We start from the raw sequence: 25,520 nt of genomic DNA on the forward strand, positions 1-25,520 counted from the left end.
TCAGTGTAAAAATGGTAAAATCTAAGTTATTCATGCTTTTTAAGCGCACTAGCTGAATAGGAAAAATCAAAGTAATGTAGTTTGCAATAAGATAGCTCAGTAGCTCATAATTTAAGGGTCTGTGTTTCGAGCCCCGCACTTGACACATCTTTTTGTATGGTAAAAGATTTATTTATTATGACATGACATCCATTTGTATTTTGATGAACTGTTATAAGAATTCTGGTTTCTTGCAGGGACACTAAAAGTTATTTTTACTGCTTAATTGTGTTACTCTATGTAAAGGGTATCAAGAATTGGACAACAAATTTTAAGCTCACCAATTTGAGCAGGATGTGTAATCACATCAACCTTTTGAAACTTTATAAATGTTCTCGAAATTGCAAGGCCAAGACCCTTGATATTTGGCAAGCAGCATCATGTAGAAGTCCTTTCAAATTATGTCCCTGGGGTCAAAGCTGGGACCGCCTAGGTAGTTTCAGGTTTTGTTTATGCTTGTATAGTAAAAACTTTGAAAACCTTCTCTGATAACCCAAAGCCAAGATATTTTGTATTAGTATGTAGCCTCATGTAGTGGTCCTTTTCCAAGTTTATTCAAATTATATCCCAGGGGTAAAAGGTGCTCCAGCTCACTGGGTTTAAGGTTGTTTTAACATTTATTTAGTACATGTCTTTAAAAATCTTCATCTTTGAAACCAAAAGGCCAAGACTTTTGATTAGTGGTATTTAGCCCCATGAAGTGACCATGGTTGTTAAAACTTTGTTCATTGGATCAAAGTTTGCCCTGCCCCAGGATTTATATAATATATATATTTATGGTAAATTAAAAAAACAACTTCTTTTCTAAAACTGCAAATCACAGACCTTTGATATTTGGAATGTAACCTTATGTAGTGTTCCTTCATCAAAATTATTCAAATCATGCCGCTTGTGACAAAGCAGTCGACTTATAGAGAAAAGGTACTTCCAAAGTAACTATAGTGACTTCCTAAGCAAGCTCTTTCTTCTAAGCAACTAACTGAATTTCATAGCAATCCATGACTCCATTAGCTACTTATTACTTTCTAAGCAACCACTTACTCACTGAGCAACCAAAGGCTTCCACTGACGTCCTTGTCAACTACTGTCATCAATGGCAACTAACGACGTTCTAAGGAACTAATTATTTTCCTAGCAACCAATGATACCCTTATCGACCACCTCCAGCCATAGCAGCCTATGACTACTATTTTAATTAATGACTTCTTCAGAAACTTCTAATTACCTTAACCACCAACGCCTTTCCTAGCAACAAATGACTTTCTTAGCAACCAATGACTTCCTCAGCTACAAATGACAACCGGTGCAACTACCTACATTCATAGCACCTAATGACTTCCTTTGCAATAAATGACTTTTTTAGCAACCAAATATTACCTTTGGAGAAACTACTTTTATCGATTGCAAACAATGACTTCCTTTTCAACCAAGTACTTCCTTAGCAACACTTGACCAACTTAGCAACCACTTTCTTTCTTAGCAACCAATAACTACCTTAACCATCAATGACTGCTTTAGCTACCATTGGCGTCCATAGCAACAGAGGGCTTCAATGCCATTACATCCATTGTCCACCATCTGACATCGTTTCGACTATAAATCCCTAGAAATACTATTGATTTCCCTTTACAACTATCAACCATTGAATAACTTGACAACCACTTACCCTGTACTCGCTTAGCAAGCAGCAACATCCTTAATTACCACTGGCTTGTTAATCATTTTAATATGATCGTATGATAGGTCAAAATGGAACAATGACTCGTTCTATTGGCAAGGAACTTCAAGTTACGAGAGAGAGAGGTATGATGTACAACTGTAAATATAAGAAAACTGCATTCACTCTAGTGAAATAAGTATTTGAAGTACGCATTGATACACATGAAATTATAGTATACAAATCTCAAGCCATTAAGGGCAACTTGGATGTTGTAACGGGATACGAGTTGCTTTCAAACAGATCTCAAATGACGGTAGAACAGGTACATTGTATTCCATCTTTTAAGTTTCGACTGGTTGAGAAATCGTACAAAGATCTATTGCAGTTTTAGATAATCTTTGGTTATCGTGCGACTAATCTTATGAAGCCCTTTGGTGTTATAATGACTAGTTTACCTAGACTCCTATATCACTCTCAATGACTTTTATTACGAGTTGCCGCGATTTTATTACTTGCCTAGTCAGGAGCGAAAGGGAGAAGTACAAGGTTGATGTCGAATGAAGGTTAACTAATATTATTGTCGTACCTCAAATGCATGTATTGTTTGAAAAGACCCAGAATATTGTTCATTTTTCAGTTCAAGTCTTCAACGACAAAGAAGTTGCTGTTCAAATATCACAACTAACTCGTGCATTATCGTTCAACTGCTGTACACATATCCGTCTATTGCTGCATGCTATCGCATCATTTTAAGGTCAAAAACATGTTGCCGACTCATTACGAAAACACACTACAACAGGCAGATACTATGCGGCTTGTTACATAATGGAGTAAGGGCAAATCTACCACCACATGTATTTGAGTGTAGGCACTACTATTTACGGCGCTGTTTGCATAAATACGACGAGCTATATACATCTGAAGACCAAAATGAGAAATTTGCATTAAGGCGGCCATTTAATTTAGTCGCAGTGAGATGTTCATGCATAAAACACTTGAAACGACGAAATTCGCTTCAACGATAGATACGATTGTTAAAGGCATTCATGGATTTTCGACATCTGCAGCGGCGAGTAGTCTTATGATGTCGTAAGTAATGGATATGTATTTAGGGATTGGACGATGCAGACAATATGGCAAAGAGGACAAAGCATGTACATGTTTTTGAAACAGACCAAACAAGCACATTTTGGCAAAGCGGACACAGGAATTTAGAGTATAGTTTTGTATAATTCTTAAAACAAACAAATACGACATGGTCAAGAATGACTCGAAAACGTGCCATTGCACGTTAAGATAAGCACTGTAAGTATTCTGTAAGGTTTTGAATTTTAGTCAGCCTACATTGACTTTGGAGAACTAAACCAATGCATGCATTTTGCTTAAATATCGTAAGCATTGGTTTATAGTTGATCGCCTGTGTTATAATGTTTTACACATGAACCGAACTATATAAATGGAATGTCATTTTAAAAAGCTTTTTGACGGGTATTTCCTACTTACCTGTTCCATTGTATAGCTTCATCCAGATTTTATGACAAGATATCCTGTTTCGTTTACGGATACAGTTGTAGCGCTTAAGTGTGATCAAATGTTGATTGGCTTTCACAGATTTGGAAGGATAACTCGTGAGTTTGTTCTATTTCATTGTTTAATTTAAAGCTTAATCGGAATATGTGTATTAGTTCTGTTTTTCAATGACGTGATATTTGTCTTCTTTTACAAAATGTTTGTTTTATTTGTCTGAAAACATATTCAAAACATGCATTTTATTTTTGGAAACTCAGTGACACTTATAGGCATGCGCATTTGCTGATGATCTATTGCTGAATGTAAACCAAAATAAAACATACATAAATACAGTCTAGTAGAAAATTGATCAGTCAATATTTGAGCAAACATTTTGAGGGAAAACGAATAATTTGTCATTCATGAAGCTGTTGTGGCATACTTGGAAACAAGTAAGCTCGTAGAGGTGAAATAAAGACATAGTTTGAAAGAAATCGTGACAATAATCATTTGGCGACATGTTATATATACATATAGTGTTATACACAAATTTATTAATTGCTATATTCTATATTGCATTGATGTTCAATAAGTATTTATAATTCAATTCAAACATACTTTTAGGTCATATTTTAACGGCTGTAACGAATAAAGCTTATTTAATATGTTTGCATATAACAATATTATGACTAATCGATGTTCATCATGCACTGTCATATTTGCCAAAACGAAAGTAATTTCCGATCTGTTAGGCAATAAAGGTTTGTTTTTTATCAATCGTTGGCAACCTTTTTCGTCAAGTTTTTTTTCGTAATAACCACGCATCTACCACCAGTTAAGTAACTCGGAAATTCGCAGATTATTATATTAACACATTGTCATCTGTGAAGTTACTCAGAAATTGGCAGTTCGTATTACCAACGCCTTGTCACCGGTGTAATAACTCAGATGTTTGTAAAAAATATTAGCCACGCCTTGTCATCAGTGAAGAAACTGAGAAGTTGGCAATTCGCATTTCCACGCCTTATCACCTGACGAGTAGCTTAGACGTTGGCCGTGCGTATCATCCATGTCTGATCGCTAGTAAAGTCACTCGAATGTTGGCAGTTACGACTAATCACTAGTGAAATTACTTGAAAATTTACAGTTCTAGACTCGGAAGTTAGCATTAAGTATTGGACGCACCTCGACACCTGTAGAGTTCCTCGGAACGTGGCCTTTAGTAGTATACACGCTTTATCACCAGTGAAATATATCAGAAGCTTGCAGATCGTATAATCATCGCCTTAACAAAAGTGACGTAGCCTGGAAGTTAACTCTTTGTCTTATGCAAGTATTATCATTATTGAAAATACTCGGAAGTAGGAAGTTCGTATTATACACGTCTTGTCTGGGATGTTGACAGTTCGTAATATATTCGTCTTATTGTCAGAGTTCGTATTATCCATCCCTTACCACCAGCGAAGTAATTGTTATTAGGAAATTCGTATTATTCATGCCTTACCACCAGTGAACTAACTTAGCACTTCTCAGTAAGATAACTCGGAAGATGGCCGTTCGTATTATTCACGCTCTTTCACCGGTAAAGTAACGCGAAAATAGCCAATTCGTATTAACTACGCCTTATCAATATTGAAGGTTGAGGCTCGTATAATCAACGCATTATCACCAGTGAAGTAGCTCGAAAGTTGACAAATCATTTTACCAAAGCATTATCACCAGTGAAGTAGCTCGAAAGTTGACAGATCATTTTACCAAAGCATTATCACCAGTGAAGTAGCTCGAAAGTTGACAGATCATTTTACCAAAGCTTTTTCACCAGTGAAGTAGCTCGAAAGTTGACAGATCATTTTACCAAAGCTTTATCACCAGTGAAGTAGCTCGAAAGTTGACAGATCATTTTACCAAAGCTTTATCACCAGTGAAGTAACTCGAATGTTGGCCGCTTGTTTTACAATTACCATATGACCCGTGAAGGTTCACAGACGTTTGTATTTTGTTTTATCAGCTCCTTATTATCAATAAAATAAGTTGCAAGCTTGCAGTTCGTATAATCACCTTATTACAAGTTAAATCTAACGCAACTTTGCAGTATTATCTTTTACGCTTTATCATCAGTAAATCAACTTGGATGTAAGAAAATCGTAATGTTCAAGCCATATCAAATATTAAGTAACTCCAATGTTGGCATTTCGTTTGTTCGACGGAATATCTTAAGTGAAGTAACAATATTTGGCAGCTTGTATTATTTTCGCCTTACCACCATTAAAGACATTCGTATTATCCACGCACTATCATAACTAAATTAGCCCGAAAATTAGCCATTCATATTATTCACGCTAATCACCAATTAAGTAGCTCTGAAGTTGGCAGATTGTATAATTTACGCCTTACCACAAGTGAAATTGCTAGAAAGGATGCGTTTCGTATTATCTCTTATACCTATCACTGGTGAAGTATGACGGAAGTATTTAGTTCGTATTATTCACGCCTTATCACTAATGCAGTATGACGGAAGTTTTTAGTTCGTATTATTCACGCCTTATCACTAATGCAGTATGACGGAAATTTTTAGTTCGTATTATTCACGCCTTATCAATGGTGAAGTATGAGGGAAGTTTGCAGTTCGTATTATTCACGCCTTATCACTAATGCGGTATGAAGGAAGTTTGCAGTTCGTCTTATTCACGCCTTATCACTGGTGAAGTATGAGGGAAGTTTGCAGTTCGTATTATTCACGCCTTATCACTAGTGAAGTATGACGGAAGTTTGCAGTACGTATTATTCACGCCTTAGCACTAGTGAAGTATGACGGAAGTTTGCTGTTCGTAATATACACGCCTTAGCATTAGTGAAGTATGACGGAAGTTTGCAGTTCGTATTATTCACGCCTTATCACTAGTGAAATATGACGGAAGTTTGCAGTTCGTATTATTCACGCCTTAGCACTAGTGAAATATGACGGAAGTTTGCAGTTCGTATTATTCACGCCTTAGCACTAGTGAAGTATGACGGAAGTTTGCTGTTCGTAATATACACGCCTTAGCACTAGTGAAGTATGACGGAAGTTTGCAGTTCGTATTATTCACGCCTTATCACTAGTGAAATATGACGGAAGTTTGCAGTTCGTATCATTCACGCCTTAGCACTAGTGAAGTATGACGGAAGTTTGCAGTTCGTATTATTCACGCCTTAGCACTAGTGAAATATGACGGAAGTTTGCAGTTCGTATTATTCACGCCTTAGCACTAGTGAAGTATGACGGAAGTTTGCAGTTCGTATTATTCACGCCTTATCACTAGTGAAATATGACGGAAGTTTGGAGTTCGTATTATACACGCCTTAGCACTAGTGAAGTATGACGGAAGTTTGCAGTTCGTATTATTCACGCCTTAGCACTAGTGAAGTATGACGGAAGTTTGCTGTTCGTAATATACACGCCTTAGCATTAGTGAAGTATGACGGAAGTTTGCAGTTCGTATTATTCACGCCTTATCACTAGTGAAATATGACGGAAGTTTGCAGTTCGTATTATTCACGCCTTAGCACTAGTGAAATATGACGGAAGTTTGCAGTTCGTATTATTCACGCCTTAGCACTAGTGAAGTATGACGGAAGTTTGCTGTTCGTAATATACACGCCTTAGCACTAGTGAAGTATGACGGAAGTTTGCAGTTCGTATTATTCACGCCTTATCACTAGTGAAATATGACGGAAGTTTGCAGTTCGTATCATTCACGCCTTAGCACTAGTGAAGTATGACGGAAGTTTGCAGTTCGTATTATTCACGCCTTAGCACTAGTGAAATATGACGGAAGTTTGGAGTTCGTATTATACACGCCTTAGCACTAGTGAAGTATGACGGAAGTTTGCAGTTCGTATTATTCACGCCTTAGCACTAGTGAAGTATGGCGGAAGTTTGTTTTTCGTAATATACACGCCTTAGCACTAGTGAAATATGACGGAAGTCTGCAGTTCGTATTATTCACGCCTTATCACTAGTGCAGTATTACGGAAGTTTGCAGTTCGTATTATTCACGCCTTATCACTAATAGAATTGTTTCTATTTTGGTCATTTTGATTAAACAAACTTATATATTATTCAAGTACAGACACGCATTGAGGAAAGAGAAAAAATATAGCACAAATATAGCATATTCGCAAATATCTTTCTTTATAAAAAAATATGTTCTATCTAATTAATTTAGGGCGAACAAAATGATGCAACCATTTTTTATGTAATGCATTATTATGTTTATCTCGTTTGACTTTAATGATCAAAACCAAAAAGCATATATTTTGTTTACAGATAAAAATATAAGCCTTTATAAACGTTTTTTACTATTGTTTTGCTCCAACCTATGGTGTGCTACTTTAAAACTTATAAATGCAATACGGAGCGAGACAAGTTAAATAACTTAACTGAAAGACTTCCTTTATAAAATAACGTAATATTGTATGTTTTCTGTTTATGCTTTATAGTTGACGTTGTTTTGCATAGGTGTTGATTACGAATAGCTAAATCGCAATCATAAATATGTCTGTCTGTCTGTCATAAAGGATGCAGGTGCTGTATAGCGATAAATATAGTATTACATTTCATAACAAAGTATCTTAAATTGTGTAAATGAGTACACTCAAAAACAGATGTAGGTTACTAGTAGGCTGTCAAGGTGGTTATATATCGGTCATACAGGATAACATGATATTTTTTCCATTGGATGATATACTTGCTCGCGGAAATAAAACTAAAACTATACATATTAAGGCAGTCCATGTCTTTCTTGTCAGAGTTAAGAACAATCTTTTACAATAAAAATCTAGCATTTTTTAAAAATAATCCGTTTCGAAGTTACAGGGACAAACCAAATAGCCAAAAACTACATTGTACATGCTTAAAAGAAATTTGAGGAATATAAAGATATTTTAGGATGAGAAATTATAAATAGGACCTGAATTCAAAATATATAAAATCTTAACTAGCAATCATGGCATTTCAATTACGGTCCTTTGGCTATAAAAGCAGGTTGTTTTTTTTATGATAAAAAATAACTATATATAATTTTGCATCTAAATTTTGTGGTATAGGTATAGCAATATTAACCCTCGCATATAAAGATGGAATTTACTAATATACGACTTTGATAAATACAATGTCATTAAAACATGTCATCTAATATCTACCAAACACATTTGCATTGTAAAGCCTGACTGGCTGTTTTCAAAAGATTAACTGCTACTGAGACGGGATAATATGCATCCTTTTAATGCAGTTGATACCAAGATCATTATACTCGCTTGTTCATTTAAATAGTTGACAGGGGAAAAAGCATACATTAAGTGTAAGCCACCTGTTTGTTTCACTGTTCATTTTTCAAACGCTAGCCATGTAGATGAATAAATTTGGAAAACAACATTTTTTTAAGTTAATGGTTTAATTACGAATTGAAGAGCAAAGCAATCTGTAGGATTGGAGCTTTTCAAAAAGATTGGTTATAGAAGACAATGACAATGCAAATATGTCAAATAAAAATATAAAATATGCAAATAAAACTTTAGGGATACGTGATAACAATTGTCCTGTATAAAGGACAAACCGACACATATGGAGATACAACAATGAATCAATATATGTTTTACAACGCGACATGTTTTACATTCGTTTAAATTGGACAAAGAGTAAAATGATTCGTTCAGTTAAACAAACGCGTAGCCTGCCAGTGATTCGGTCACTGTGCATTAAAACTTGTTTATATTAAGTAAATAGTTGACATTATTGCATTTTTAAACTTCGTAAACGCTATTGCATGGAACTAAAAGGAAATCCTGAGTTAAGGTAATGAGAAAAAAGTTTTTTTGCAAATGAAAATGATAAGATCAACTGGTTATATTTATAAAAAAATCCGTCAAGGATAGTGATTTTTTCAGTAAATATAAATTATGCTTTCATCAATAGCTCCTGATTCACTATGTTCTTGGCACAAACATATGAATTACCTTAAAAAACAACAGTCTGTGTATCATATCACTTAATGACAACTTGGACAACTGACAGTATCTGCTTTTTATGTTAAAGGTTTGACTATCTAATTTAATTCGAACCATATCTTTAGCATACTGTTTATTGCATTTAAATCGGTTATAAATTTTAACAGAATAATTTGATTACATGACACTAATCAAAAGCAAGCCAGTTGGGGCTATTATTCTATGCAATCATGCTTAAATGGACCCGTAGTCACCAATTCACCTGCAATAGGTGTACAAGTAGTAATTCGTTTAAACCAAATATGTACAAAAAAGTTGGTTCAAAATAGGTTCATTGTGAATAGTAGGTCAGCTGGTTGCCTTTTCTCATAGATAAACAGTTTAACAATGAAAACAATATTACAAGCGATACACAATGTTGTTAACTTCTTACTTTGTAAATTAAACATAATATATAAAGTGCTAATTTTCAGTTATCTTTCATCATCAATATCAAGTTTTAATATTAAATGTGTGTGAGTTTTCTTGGCGATCAAAAACGACGACCATGAAGGAGTTCAATTTGTATTTACATTATTTTGTTTTAATTTATTTTCCAGTTTGTATTATAATTTCATTAATGTTAACTTAATGATTAAAAATGAATGCAGCTTTACTACGATATTATTTTATGTAAAATGCATCATGCAGCACTCATATTTACATTATTGTATTTACTTTCACTAGCTTTGTGTGATTGAGCTGCTACTTGACTTGTCAACAGTATATTATTAAATAATTTTGCAAAACATTTTGCGATCAAAGAACAAACCTCTTAAGTTTGCACTACTACGCAGTCATACAAGATACAGTACAACACAGACATACCGTAAACAGAACAACAGAGACATAGCATATACAAAACAAAACAGACATATTACATACAGAACAACATAGACCACATACTAAACGAAAAAGGCATATCACATACAGAACAACATAGATAGACCACATGCTAAACAAAACTGACATACCACATACAGAACAACATAGATAGACCACATACTAAACGAAAAAGGCATATCACATACAGCACAACATAGATAGACCACATGCTGAACGAAAAAGGCATATCACATATATAACAACATAGATAGACCACATACTAAACGAAAAAGGCATATCACATACAGAACAACATAGATAGACCACATGCTAAACAAAACAGGCATACCACATACAGAACAACATAGATAGACCACAAAGTAAACGAAACAGACATATTACATACAGAACAACAAAGATAGACCATTAAACGAAAAGACATATCACATACAGAACAACATAGATAGACCACATGCTAAGCAAAAAAGACATACCATATACAGAACAACATAGACAGACCACATACTAAACAAAACAGACATACCACATTCAACACAACACAGTCATACCATATTATAAACAACACATACATGCCACATTCAACACAACACAAACATACCACATTTTAAACAACACATACATACAACATTCCAAACAACACATACATACCACATTCTAAACAACACAGATATACCACAGTCTAAACAACACAGACATACCACATACTAAACAACACAGACATACCACAGTCTAAATAACACATACATACCACATTCTAAACAACACAGACATACCACATTCAATTCAACAGATATACCACATTCTAAACGACAAAGTCATACCTCAAACTAAACAGCACAGACATAAAACATACAAACTAACACACATATATAAAATACTTAGCAACACAGACGTACAACATACAAAACAACACAGACATACCACATACAGAACAGCACATACAGAACAGCACAGACATAACACATACAGAAATACACAGATATAACACATACAGAACAGCACAAACATACCACATACAGAACAACACATACATACAACATACAGAACAGCACAAACATACCACATCTAAAACAACACGGGCATACCATATCATAACCAAGCAGACATTTAACATTAAAACAATAACGACATGCATCACATGCATAGTGATTCATCAAATACATCATTAAATTCGATTAAAACTTTTTATTGATTGATCTATGATTCTTTAATAATTGTTAAACAACGCTGGATTTAAATCTTATGATTTACATGGAATACTAACGTTTTTTTCTTATTCAACACCTGCAAAGTGTGTCAAAACAGTTTGAATATTTGTTTAAACTGTGAAGAAGTCAAAAACAATGTCTAAGCCATATTTATGCAACAAGCTACAGAAGCAAGCTCAGTAACATTTTTTTTAAACATAGACCCGGTTTAGTGGCACTGGGTAAACGCCAAAGACATAGAACATAAAATCACAAACAAGAAACATAGAAGAACAGCACAAAACTCCACAAACAGCTCAGTGCATACATACTATATATAAAAAATAGGTATGTTTATCAAGAATTGTTAGGTACCGCCTTGGAATTGTCAGTAAAATGTAAATTTAATGGGGGTTTAAACCAGTTTATGTGCACAAAACTCACTCTTATCCCAACAATCCTTAATAAAGATTAAACGCAACAGGTAAATCTTATCAAAGTATGCATTAACTTGAGGAAACTTATCAATAAAACAAATAATAATAAACGTATAAGTAAACCCCAAGTACTTCTATGATTAGAGATTCCAACTCTATCTGCAGACGGAGGGATACAATTCAGAGCACCTAATACAAAAACTTTTCAAAGATATGATGCAGTCATTGTTTGAAACTATAAACATCACACACAGTCTGCCTTATAAAATAAAAGGTTTAAACTGTGTGATCATAGAGATTCATAATAAAAAACATCATTGTACTAAAACTGGGAACAAATAAGGAAAACATTTTTAAAAATAAAATCGACCTGTATTAGCTAATCTTTCCTTCCAAATAATTTGAAAATGTAAAATATTTGAAGAAAATGGAGTTACATGCCAAAACACTCCGAGTCAGCCAAAAATGTGTTCGCCAAATACGGTTTTAAAGATAATATGAATTAGCAAAATCTTCATAAAAATCAAAGAACTGAAAGTTTAGGTATGAAAGAATGCTATATTCAACCCTATATTTTGTTTCAGGTATTCATTTGCAAAAACTAGAAGGCAAGTGCTCTTCAAAATATTGCCTTTATATCCACGATTTAAATAAAATCCAAGTTATTCATTAAGTCTATCTGCCAAACTACCTGCTGGAAACATTTTAATTTTACGATTTTTTCTTTAAAACATCACCATAAAAATCGGGATGATCAATACTATTAGCACTCAGCGATTTAATACTACTATTGATCTTTGATATAAGATAATAATGACCATTAACAAATTTTGAGAAAGTTTTCCTTAACTTATAATATCTGAAACCCTGTTTTAGAAATTCTTGCGACATTAGTTTTGTGTGACAGCTGATTTTTTTTACATCTGTACATATTCTAGCAAATCTTATCAACTGTGCAATATAAACACCATATGATGGTGAACTAGAACATCACCATCTAAAGAAGGGTAATTAATTATTTTGAAATTAAAATCATCACGTTTATTATATAGATTGATACTCAATATATCTTCTTTCACTTCGAGTTGCAGATCTAAATAAGATGTTTTTAAAACGAATGTATTAGATTTATTAAGTTGCAATTGTGAAGGGTATATCGAATGAATGTTATATGTAAACACAGGATTATCTAAACTTAGAATATCATCAATATATCTAAAAGTGCTATTAAATTTATCAACAAGAGCTATATCTCAAGACTTCGATAATTTCAACATATATTCACTTTCATAGCAGTATAAAAGAGGTCTGCAAGAAAAAGTGCATAATTGGTACCCATTGGAATTCCAATCGTTTGCTTATATAATCATAAGAAAAGAAGCCATAAAACATTTTTCGAACGGAGATATGAATATCTGCGATCTGATCTTTTGTAAGCAGTCTTATATCATTGGTTAACAGAAATTTACCCAAAAATTACTCTTTCAAAGACCAAAACTAAAAAAGTTGTAAAACGGTATATCCGTGAGAGTGCAGCTTTAAGTGAAAACATCAACCCCAAGTAATCTGGGATCCAAAAGTCGCCAGCGGATTTTAGTGGTCCCTTGTTTTTCGTTTACATAATTTTAGCCCATTTTGAAGGATTTACCTACTAAGAATTGTTTCAGGAACAATAGAATCCCACAAATAAGTTCTTCATATGAACAATATATTAATATTTGCAGTCGGACACGTGTAGGAGAGACATTGTGAAACGAATGAGTATGTCTGGAAAACTCAAGTTCGATTTGTAATTAAAATAGTTTATGAAAAGTAGCACAACAGGTAAAGGATTCTCTTCATTAAGTATTTATTAAATTGATGGGAAAACTATGTAAGAACCATTTTTGAACAAATAAAAAAATATAGATTCCTTCTGATACATATTTAAACGAATCTTTGAATCTCAAACGCAATGTTTAAAATAGCTTATGTTTGTTATACATCATCTATCCCCCTTTATGTGTGTTATGCCAAAGTTAAAAAAACAACTATGTATTGAAGTGATTTGCTGTTGAATACACCACGGTTTGTTTTCGGATTCTACTCAAATAATGTCTCGTGCCGTATAATTTTTAATAATGTAATTTCCTTATAAGGGGCGTAGGTTAGAAATGGAACTATCGAAAAGAGGGCAAACCTATGACCTTTATTAGCCACAAAGAATTCGACACAAAGCAGAAGTTGTGCGTCCGCATAAACGATGGAATCAAGAAAAACGGTGTGTGGTCTCGTGACGCTCTGTTCAAATCGGGTCCATGATACGCGGAGAGATGATGTAAAGACATTCTTGGGCTCGAGCCGAGACCTACCGCCTTGAGCGATTGCTGTAGCTTCTTGTCTTTCAGGGCCGCTTTTGCATTTTCTTCCCTATTGTTATCGCTTTTATACCGTATCAAATATTATTGGCAAGTGCAAGTGCACTTTTAAATCCTCTGTTTGGAGTGATAATCTGCACTACATTAATTCAAAAAAATATTTTTCTTAGTGTAATATAAACGTATGGTTTCTGGTGGTTGTTTCTGAAGTGAAATGATACGTTACTGATTTGCTTCGGAGTCATTAATTTCTGAGAAAAACGCCTGACATAATTAAATCCGATGGTTTAACAATCAAACCGATACGAGTGCGACTTAATCAAAATTAGTATGTATTATACATGTTCATAGCATTTCAGCTTTTCAAATTGAAAACATAAAGAGTTTACAATGTATAAGATTTCACTCTTTTTTTAGTTCAAAAATGATTTTGAGAAACGCTCGTGCACTTCGTGTGTCACTTATACTTAACAGAATGCCATAAAGGCAAAGTGTGGTTTCTATTTGTTATTTAAAGAACAGGAACAGCGGGTTCGCAACGACACGTCTGTAAGTACAAAAGAGGAAAACGTATGAAATCGCAGACGACATTTCGGCAGAGACATAGATAAAATCCAATCTCCAATTATTTCTCCAAATATAGGACCATCGGTGTCTGCCCCTCAATCAGACACTCTCTTGTTTGGCATTGGCATAACAGGATTAGGACATCATACACAACAATTTCAAATTTTCGTTTTAAACTATTACTTAAGAGTCGTTCAGACAGCAATTTGTATGTAGTTCTTATAACCTGTTATTTTTATACCCGTTTTATAATTGTAAATGTACTTCCAGCACACGGAAACGTCATAGTTGCAAACAATGCTGATTTTGTTACAAGAGTGATGAAATAATGGAAATGATGGCGTTGTAGCATGTCATTGTACAAACAAAATGTATGTGGTTTGTTAAAAATGGCATAGATTTTGTTGTTATTGTTTATAAAAGTCCATAAACCTTCGTCTAAGTGTGAAATCACAAACTTGCGCGACTTAAAATCAAAATTAGCTTCCAATGTAGTCATGAACACGGCAAACAACTGACCTCTTAATGTTGTCAATAAGGCATTAAGTTAACCGATATTTACCTCTTTAATTCGATCAGGGTCTGCAAGACAATCAGACCGCTCTACAGACTGAGCTAAGCAGGCAAATTGCAATATATATCATATTGAACCTTTGGCGACATCTACAGTACAACCTTTACACTTCTCCCAAAGGTTTTACTTTTTCATGAACAACCGCCGCTTAACCTTTAGGCGACAGTCAACAATTGTATATTCTCGATGGCTAGTATTTTTGTAAAAAAAAACAGCATTAATAATGCTTGATTACATTTATTAATGCATATTTAATTAAGGAATATGCAAAGGATATATTATTATAGGATATATAGCATGTTAATGATATTGTCTTCCAAATGTTGTTCAAACAAGCAATGTATCCCAAAGGTTGAATTTGTATATATTATATATACCAATGGCGACAACGACAATGAAGGGAATGGTAATGAGGCAACGACGACAATAAAACGATTTTGATGACAACGATGCGTTGTTGTTGTTGGCGATTAATGATGAGTATGATGATGATGATGATGATGATGATGATGATGATGATGATGATGATGATGATGAGGATAAGGATGATGATGATGATGATGATGATGATGATGATGATGATGTTGATGACGATTAAGTTATGGAGTAAAGTTAACTTTTTCATGCACTTTAACCAATACTGTAACTGAGTGGTATTGGTCACGTGCTGAACCCATATTTTTCCATATTGGGCAACAAATTTATATCGTACCAAAATGGCGTCTATTTTCCGATTCCAATGAATAAATAAAGCATTTAAACATGTAAACAGGTTGTCGACGTGATATATACGATACGGGGTTAGTAGGTGACCCGATATGGGATATACGGGGCGCAGGAAACCATATCCGGGTTTGAGCTTCGCTTTTACCCGATATGGTTTCTTTTGCACCGTATATCCTATATTGGGTCACCTACTAACCCCGTTATTTATAATCTATTATGGCGTGTTGCTTAAATGTAGACTATAATGAGTAATTATATAATTTTGTCGTTTGTTTTCTGATAGTTCATATCTTCATGTTCTTTATCTTTATGCAGCATTTTCCCAAAATGAAAAGGCTTGGTTGCTGTCACGTACTCATTGTTCTGCTTATTATTTGTAAGTATCAAGCCAGACCATTGAAAAACATCTGTGTTGTATCTAAATAAAAAAAGAACTCATGAGTATTTTATTATCTTGCAAATATATTATTTTGTGGTATCTAGAATAACATTTAATAACTTATCGCATGGTTTCTGCCACTTTTTACAACGCTAGACTTGTTCTGTACTTTTATAAACCAACTTCTAGGAAAAATAACACTGTATCAAATTAGAATTCGAATTAAATATGTAATCAACCATTGACCTTGCCATATGTATGTTGTAAGTATGCGGTTTAGCTGTAGTGGCTAAGTACTGTCTACTGTGTTTCTTCTGCTGTAGACTGAAATAGGAAGACCCGTCAGATGCCAAAATTAAATATTGTTAACGCCGTGGAATAGTGAAATTAATTCGGGCTGTCTAAGATTATCTTCCCGATTCCAAACCTGCGAAGTCATCATATATACTCGTATATTACAACATTTTGTTGAGAAATTGTTTTAAATTAATGAATTGTTGCGGTGTCTTTTACAGTGACCATTGGAATAGATGAAAGTGAGGAAGTCTCCTTCGTCGTCGAAGATAGGGATGGAAATTATGGCACTACAGCCACCGTGGATGTTGACGTTTCAACAGACTGTGATAAGGTCTTCCTTATGGTTGTGACTGGATCAGGACAGTTCTATTACGATGTGTATGTTGTTATTTTAATGAAGAATGTATTAATCACCTTTATACCAATGTGGTATATGTTTATTCATTATTATTGAATGTTATATAAGAAAGTATTTATTTTCATCGAACATATTTATATGTACTGTTTGGGCGGGAAAACACACACTCACACACACAAACACATGTACAGACGCCCTTTTCTCTCTCTCCCCCCCCCCCTCCCCACATATACCTTATTTTATATAATTGTCATTATATTGCCAATACGATTTATCTTCTTTAATAGATGCATTAATCGAACTTTAAAGATATGCTTGCCTAAATGTCTTATTATGTATGTTGTTTTTCTAGAGCTACTGGCAATACAGGTGGTGCCTTTACCACTGCCGTAGATCCGGATAGCGGTGATGAGAAACTACAGTGTAACATGGCAACTATTAGAACCAATGCGATAACGTCGTACAATTTGTCAATAACGTAAGATCTTATTTAGTTATATAAATCATCAGTCAATTACACGACACTGGTTGTAAGTCAGCCATTTGAGTGACAATAAAGGTGCTAAGTATTATATTGAAATATGATCAAGGTTCTAAGTATTTCATTTCGTTAGCTCACTGTTGTATACTCCAATGGTTTCGCTATTTGTTTTCAAACCTGGCATTCTTCGTATTTATGTCTGACATGTGCAAAGGGTCATTTAAGGCAGTGTATTTAACGTACTAAAAGTATTAGCTCTGCTTTCCTTTTAACCCGTTTCAATGTGTCATGTAGATAGTAGTAAAACATTGAATGGTGCGATGTGAGGCTTATAAGCGGGCAGGGTCCAACAAACAGACATGATTCCATCAATAGGATCTGTTTATTTATAGACATTTTCCCTAAGACGAGCATGTTATAAAAATAGATTTACACAAAAGGACATATTTCAACAGTACACAGATTGCGTATGCATAGGATAATAATTTAGTACTAATGCGGATTCTCATAATGAAGATGATATTTTAATGCGAAATAACAGATTGACTTGATTGGATTATTTCGATTCTGATTTTGTTTTTAAATAATTGACTATGCTGCTTAATTTAACCAAAAACAGAGCCCGGCACACTACTTCGTCCACATGTTTAGACATTTTCTAAACTTTATAGTAAAAATGTCGAAGGCTGTAAACAGCGATATTTTGTGCAATCGGAGACATTCCATGCATGCTTCCATTGCTATCATCATATTTATCAATTGTCATTTATAATACATGAAAAGAATAAGAGCAGAATAAGGAACACTACGTATATTTTTGTTTTTGAGTAAAATCTAAACTCTCATAAAACCATTAGCAATGATACGTTTTCACGAGCACAATAATTACGGTATCGGAAATACGTCATTGTATTTGGTCCCCTGCTTTGTCTGTGTAAACGTTTGTTTATAACTGATTCAGTGGGTATCACGGAGATGCGCTTTATGAAGATCAGGTGAAAACCAAACCCTTTCTCGCTCATTATAATTGGACAAAAATAGAACAAAACATGCTCGTTTGTGTGAATCTATATTTGAACATGCCTATGTGTAAGGCTTTAGACCCAAACCATTCCGTTTGTGGAATCATTCGCGTTTGTGGGACCCTACCCGTTTCTATGTCTTACATTGAATAAGTTACGTTTATTTAAGGCCATATACTCACGTACCTTCATGCCAATGAGTACAGTTATCAATATAATGCAGTCCACACTCCCCCTCCTCCTGCCAAGGAGAGAGATCAATAATATGCGGTAACCATATGTAATGTATGAAGACTCTGCATTAAATTCGTGCCAAGGAGAGTAATTAATAAAACGCTGTAATACCCCCCAAAATCACACACACACACACACGCACGCACGCACGCACACACACACACACACACACGCACAAGTTTATCAAGTTAATGTGCTCATGGGGAAGACATTACTAATGTTGTTAAAACTTGTGTCCAACCTATTTGCTTTTTGTATACTCTATATTATTGTTGTAAATACCGATAATGTTGAAAGAAAAAAGGCAATATAATATGTTTAAATCAACACACGCACACAAATCGTGCGAAAAAGATTCATCAATAAAAAAACAAGCTATTTCGATCCACCCACAATATAAGTATATTAAGTAACATCGTGCCGATGAGTGTAATTCATGTAATTCTGAATTATTTTGTTACACCCACATTATTAATATATAAATGTCTTACTCTCCCAATACATGAAGCCAACGAGAGAACTATAATGCTTTTCTATCATGTCAACCACACAACATAGATATATGAAATCTCACAAAATCGTGCTTAAGAGAATTGCCCACATAATGGTGATATATATTGTTTCCCAATAACAACATTAATATAACATTTTATGAATAACTCTTACCATCGTGCCAACGAGAGGTATTCATAAAATGATATAATATCTCTTTTCCCTTAAATACACTCCAGGCTCACAATATAGGTTGATGCAAAAACAATTGTTGTTGTTGTTTTTAGATGGTAATGCACTATCGTGTTTAACGTAAATCATATGTTTTTGTTGTTGTTGTTTCTTTATACATTAAAGCCACATGACAATGAATTTAAATTTAAAACATATCGGGCCCTCACGGATGTTTGGCGCTCAGGGATATTGTGCCCTCGTTGATATTGGGCCCTCATGGATATTGGGCCCTCGTTAACATGTTACTTAAGTTCACAAGGATATTGAGGCCAGAATGGGTATTGTGCTCTCATGAATAGTAAGACATCATGAATAGTGGGGCCTCATGGATATTGTGATCTTATGAATCTCATCAATATTTTGACCTAATGAATATTGAGACTTATGCATAGTTGGCACTCATGGACATTGGCTGCGCATGACCGACTGGACAGGTTTTCAATAAATCGACAAGAGAAAGATTAGTATATTTATTTTCCCATCTTCACATTTCTCGCTATTGTTCCAGTGTCACTGATACTGGCGACTCAACGGCAACCACCAAAAATGTTACCGTGACTGTTGAAAACCTCGTTATACCAAGTAAGTAGATCCTTACATTTTATTTTAGTGCAAATATCCAGCTATTTGGGAAACCACAATGTCTAAGTTTGATGTATGATTATGTATTTCTACATCTGTCTTATATTGTGATTTCTCATGTCAAAGTGTTTAGCTGTCATGTTGTTTTGTCTAACTGACTTGTTATAATGTCAAGCAAACAACATGTTAGTATGTCTAAATGTATAAAAAGTTGTCTTGTGTGATTGATATGTAAACGTGTTATTTGACATGTTATTGTGTCAATTAAAATATTATCAAGTCCAATTGATATGGCAATATTTCTACCAGACGACTTATCCACAGGTCCCTTAATCTTGTTAATACACAGTGGAAGCATGACAAATATTCGTTATTTTGTTGATTTAGTTATTTATAACATGTACGAACAACACTAATTATTTGTAGATAAATATTATATTTACATGATGACCTCTCCTCATACTCTTTTTTTAAAAAAGAAAACATATACAACATAGATTGCAGGGGCAGTATGGGATGGTAATTAAAAGTTAGGTCGACGATATCACATTGTAAAGGTCAAAACTAACAATGAGTCAGTTTAACATAATAGCATAATCAGACATCATAACATGCCACGTGGGCATCATAACAAGCTATGTGGGCATCATCACATGCAATGTAGACATCATAACAAGCCATGTAGACATCATAACATGACATGTATACATCATAACAAGCCTTCTAGACATTATAACATGACATGTAGACATCATAACAAGCCATGTAGACATTATAACATGCCACGTGGGCATCATAACAAGCCATGTAGACATCATAACAAGCCATGTAGACATCATAACATGACATGTAGACATCATAACAAGCCATGTAGACATCATAACTTACCATGTAGACATCATAACATGCCACGTGGGCATCATAACAAGATATGTAGACATCATAAAAAGCCATGTAGACATCATAACATGACATGTAGACATCATAACAAGCCATGTAGACATTATAACATGCCACGTGGGCATCATAACAAGATATGTGGGCATCATAACAAGCCATGTAGACATCATGACAAGCCATGTAGACATCATAACATGACATGTAGACATCATAACAAGCCATGTAGACATCATAACTTGCCACGTGGGCATCATAACAAGATAAGTGGGCATCATCACATGCAATGTAGACATCATAACAAGCCATGTAGACATCATAACTAACATGTAGACATCATAACAAGCCATGTAGACATCATAACATACCATGTAGACATCATCACATGCAATGTAGACATCATAACATGACATGTAGACATCATAACAAGCCATGTAGACATCATAACATACCATGTAGACATCATAACATGATCTTAGAAAATCATAACATGCCATGCAGACATCATAACATGCCATGTACACATCATAATATGACCTTAGGACATCATAACATGTCATGTAGACATCATAAAATACCATGTAGACATCATAACATACCATGTTGACATCATAACATGCCACGTGGGCATCATAACATACCATGTAGACATCATAACATGACATGTGGACATCATAACAAGCCATGTATACATCATAACATGACATGTGGACATCATAACAAGCCATGTAGACATCATCACATGCAATGTAGACATCATAACATGCCACGTGGGCATCATAACAAGATATGTGGGCATCATCACATGCAATGTAGACACCATAACAAGCCATGTAGACATCATAACATACCATGTGGACATCATAACAAGCCATGTAGACATCATAACATACCATGTAAATATCACAACAAGCCATGTAGACATCATAACATGACATGTAGACATCATAACAAGCCATGTAGACATCATAACATGCCATGTAGACATCATAACATGACCTTAGGATATCATAACATGTCATATAGACATCATAACATACCATGTAGACATCATAACATACCATGTTGACATCATAACATGCCACGTGGGCATTATAACATACCATGTAGACATCATAACATGCCACGTGGGCATCATATCATGCAATGAAGACATCATATCATTCCATGTAGACATCATAACATGCCACGTGGGCATCAAAACATGCCACGTGGGCATCATAACATACCATGTAGATATCATACCATGCCACGTGGGCATCATATCATGCAATGTAGACATCATGACATACCATGTAGACATCATAACATGCCAGGTGGGCATCATTACATACTATGTAGACATAATAACATGCCATGTAGACATCATTACATGCCATGTAGACATCATTACATACCATGTAGACATCATAACATACCATGACATCATAACATACCATGTAGACATCATAACATGACATGTAGACATCATCATATGACGTGTAGACATCATAACATTCCATGTAGACATCATAACAAACTATGTAGACATCATAACATGCCATGTAGACATCATAACATACGTAGACATCATAACATACAATGTAGACATCATTACATACTATTTAGACATCATAACAGGCCATGTAGACATCATAACATGCCATGTAGACATCATTACATACCATGTTGACATCATAACATACCATGTAGACATCATAACATGACCTTAGGACATCAAAACATGCCATGTAGACATCATATCATGCCATGTAGGCATCATATCATGCCATGTAGACATCATTACATACCATGTAGACATCATTACATACCATGTAGACATCATAACATACCATGTAGACATCATAACATGACATTAGGACATCAAAACATACCATGTGGGCATCATTACATACTATGTAGACATAATAACATGCCATGTAGACATCATTACATGCCATGTAGACATCATTACATACCATGTAGACATCATAACATACCATGACATCATAACATACCATGTAGACATCATAACATGACATGTAGACATCATCACATGACGAGTAGACATCATAACATTCCATGTAGACATCATAACAAACTATGTAGACATCATAACATGCCATGTAGACATCATAACATACGTAGACATCATAACATACAATGTAGACATCATTACATACTATTTAGACATCATAACAGGCCATGTAGACATCATAACATGCCATGTAGACATCATTACATACCATGTAGACATCATAACATACCATGTAGACATCATAACATGACCTTAGGACATCAAAACATGCAATGTAGACATCATATCATGCCATGTAGGCATCATATCATGCCATGTAGACATCATTACATACCATGTAGACATCATTACATACCATGTAGATATCATAACATACCATGTAGACATCATAACATGACATTAGGACATCAAAACATACCATGTGGACATCATAACATGCAATGTAGACATCATAACATGCCATGTAGACATCATAACATGCCATGTAGACATCATTACATACCATGTAGACATCATAACATACCATGTGGGCATCATAACATACGATGTAGACATCATAACATACCATGTAGACATCATAACATGACCTTAGGAAATCATAACCTGACCTAAGGACATCACTACATGCCATGTAGACATCATAACATACCATGTAGACATCATAACATGACCTTAGGACATCATCACATGCCATATGGGCATCATAACATACCATGTAGACATCATAGCATAGCCTTAGGACATCATAACATGTCATGTGGGCATCATAACATACCATGTAGACATCATAAGATGCCATGTAGACATCATAACATGACCTTAGGACATCATAACATGCCATGTAGATATCATAACTTACCGTGTAGACATCATAACATGCCATGTAGACATCATAACATGACCTTAGGACATCATAACATGTAGATATCATAACATGCCATGTAGACATCATAACATGCTATGTAGACATCATAGCATGCCATGTAGACATCATAACATGACCTTAGGACATCATAACATGCCATGTCGACATCATAACATGCCATGTAGACATCATAACATACCATGTGGACTTCATAACATGCCATGTAGACATCTTAACATGACTTTAGGACATCATAACATGACATGTAGACATCATAACATACCATGTAGACATCATAACATGTCATGTAGACATCATTACATGACCTTAGGATATCATAACATGCCATGTAGATATCATAACATGCCATGTAGACATCATAACATGCTATGTAGACATCTAAACATGACCTTAGGACATCATAACATGACTTTAGGACATCATAACATGCCATGTAAACATCATAACATGCCATGTGGACATCATACCATGCTATTTGGACATCATAATATGACGTTTGTACTTCAAAACATGTCATTTGGACATAATAAAATGGCATGTAGACATCATAACATGCCATGTAGACATTTTAACAGGCCATGTAGACATGTAAGTAAGTGACTGTTCACCCGATTGGCACCAAAAAAGTTTTTTTTTCTTTAACGAATCTAAGGACAATTGTTTAATAAACTATTTTACTCTTTGATATCGTTATTGTAAATAAAATACCAAAATGTAAAAAAATGCAGTGCAGTGTCGAATCCACTATGCTATTCAGACTTACTCTTACTGGGTGGAATTTCCAGATATATACCTTATACTCGCTTAAATCACGTAATAACATCAACGGCAGATTACACATAAGGAATGAATTATACTCGGTAGACATACAATGTACCTAGTTATCTTTTTTAATGGAAAGTCACGAAATAACTGCTATTAATAAATCATTTGTGCATCATGACCTTAGGACATCATAACATGCCATGTGGACATAATAAATTGGCATGTAGACATCATAACATGACATAAAGACATCAAATCATACCATGTAGACATCATAACATGACATAGGGATATCAAAACATGCCATGAAGACATCATAACTTAAATAAGGACATCAAAACATGCCATGTGCCATCAAAACATGCCATGTGTAGAAATAAAATGGCATGTAGACATGATAATATAACATAAAGACATCAAAAACACCATGTAGACATCATTACATGACATAAGGACATCAAGACTTGCCACGTGGACATAAACACATGACATGTGGACATCATGAAATGCCATGTAGACATTAAAACATGCCATCGGTAAGACATGTTGGGATTTCAGGTGTACATTATAAAATATGTGGTATGACATTACAAGATGTTAGACAAACATAATAACATACCAATTGTACATACGGACATAGATGTTGGACAACATATTATATCAGTTAGACATAATCACATACACTGTTACAACATTTTATAGTTGTGGCATTCCGCACATTTGACCAAATGCATTGTTTTATTACAACTAAGTTACAATACCGATTGCAACATGTCAATAAGCTACTGGAAGATATCAGTACTGTCAACATTTCGTATGACCAAAGCGACAGTCCAAAATACTGTCAATTGGTACAGAAATACACGGAGAATACCAGTGTCAGTGCGCATGCGCACTCATCGATATATCAGTACTAACGAACATTTCCTTCTTTAGACAATGAGAAA

General features: G+C 34.6%; 1 protein-coding gene across 4 annotated transcripts in view; it reads left to right on the top strand.

Moving 5' to 3' along the window:
- Positions 1–3,270: 3,270 nt before the first annotated feature.
- LOC128237055 (adhesion G-protein coupled receptor D1-like) overlaps positions 3,271–25,520 on the top strand; it is a 40,945-nt gene continuing 18,695 nt past the window's right edge. For all 4 annotated transcript variants that reach the window (XR_008261490.1, XR_008261489.1, XM_052952243.1 and 1 more), the window contains exons 1-5: positions 3,271–3,327; positions 16,245–16,305; positions 16,824–16,983; positions 17,316–17,441; positions 19,935–20,008. Coding sequence is in view for 2 of the 4 variants with exons in the window: in XM_052952243.1 (XP_052808203.1) it covers positions 16,257–16,305; positions 16,824–16,983; positions 17,316–17,441; positions 19,935–20,008 (409 nt within the window). In the remaining 2 variants the exon portion in view is untranslated. The remainder of the gene's footprint in view (positions 3,328–16,244; positions 16,306–16,823; positions 16,984–17,315; positions 17,442–19,934; positions 20,009–25,520) is intronic.

The sequence above is a fragment of the Mya arenaria genome, chromosome 6 (assembly GCF_026914265.1).
Source record: "Mya arenaria isolate MELC-2E11 chromosome 6, ASM2691426v1".
Classification (NCBI taxonomy): domain Eukaryota; kingdom Metazoa; phylum Mollusca; class Bivalvia; order Myida; family Myidae; genus Mya; species Mya arenaria.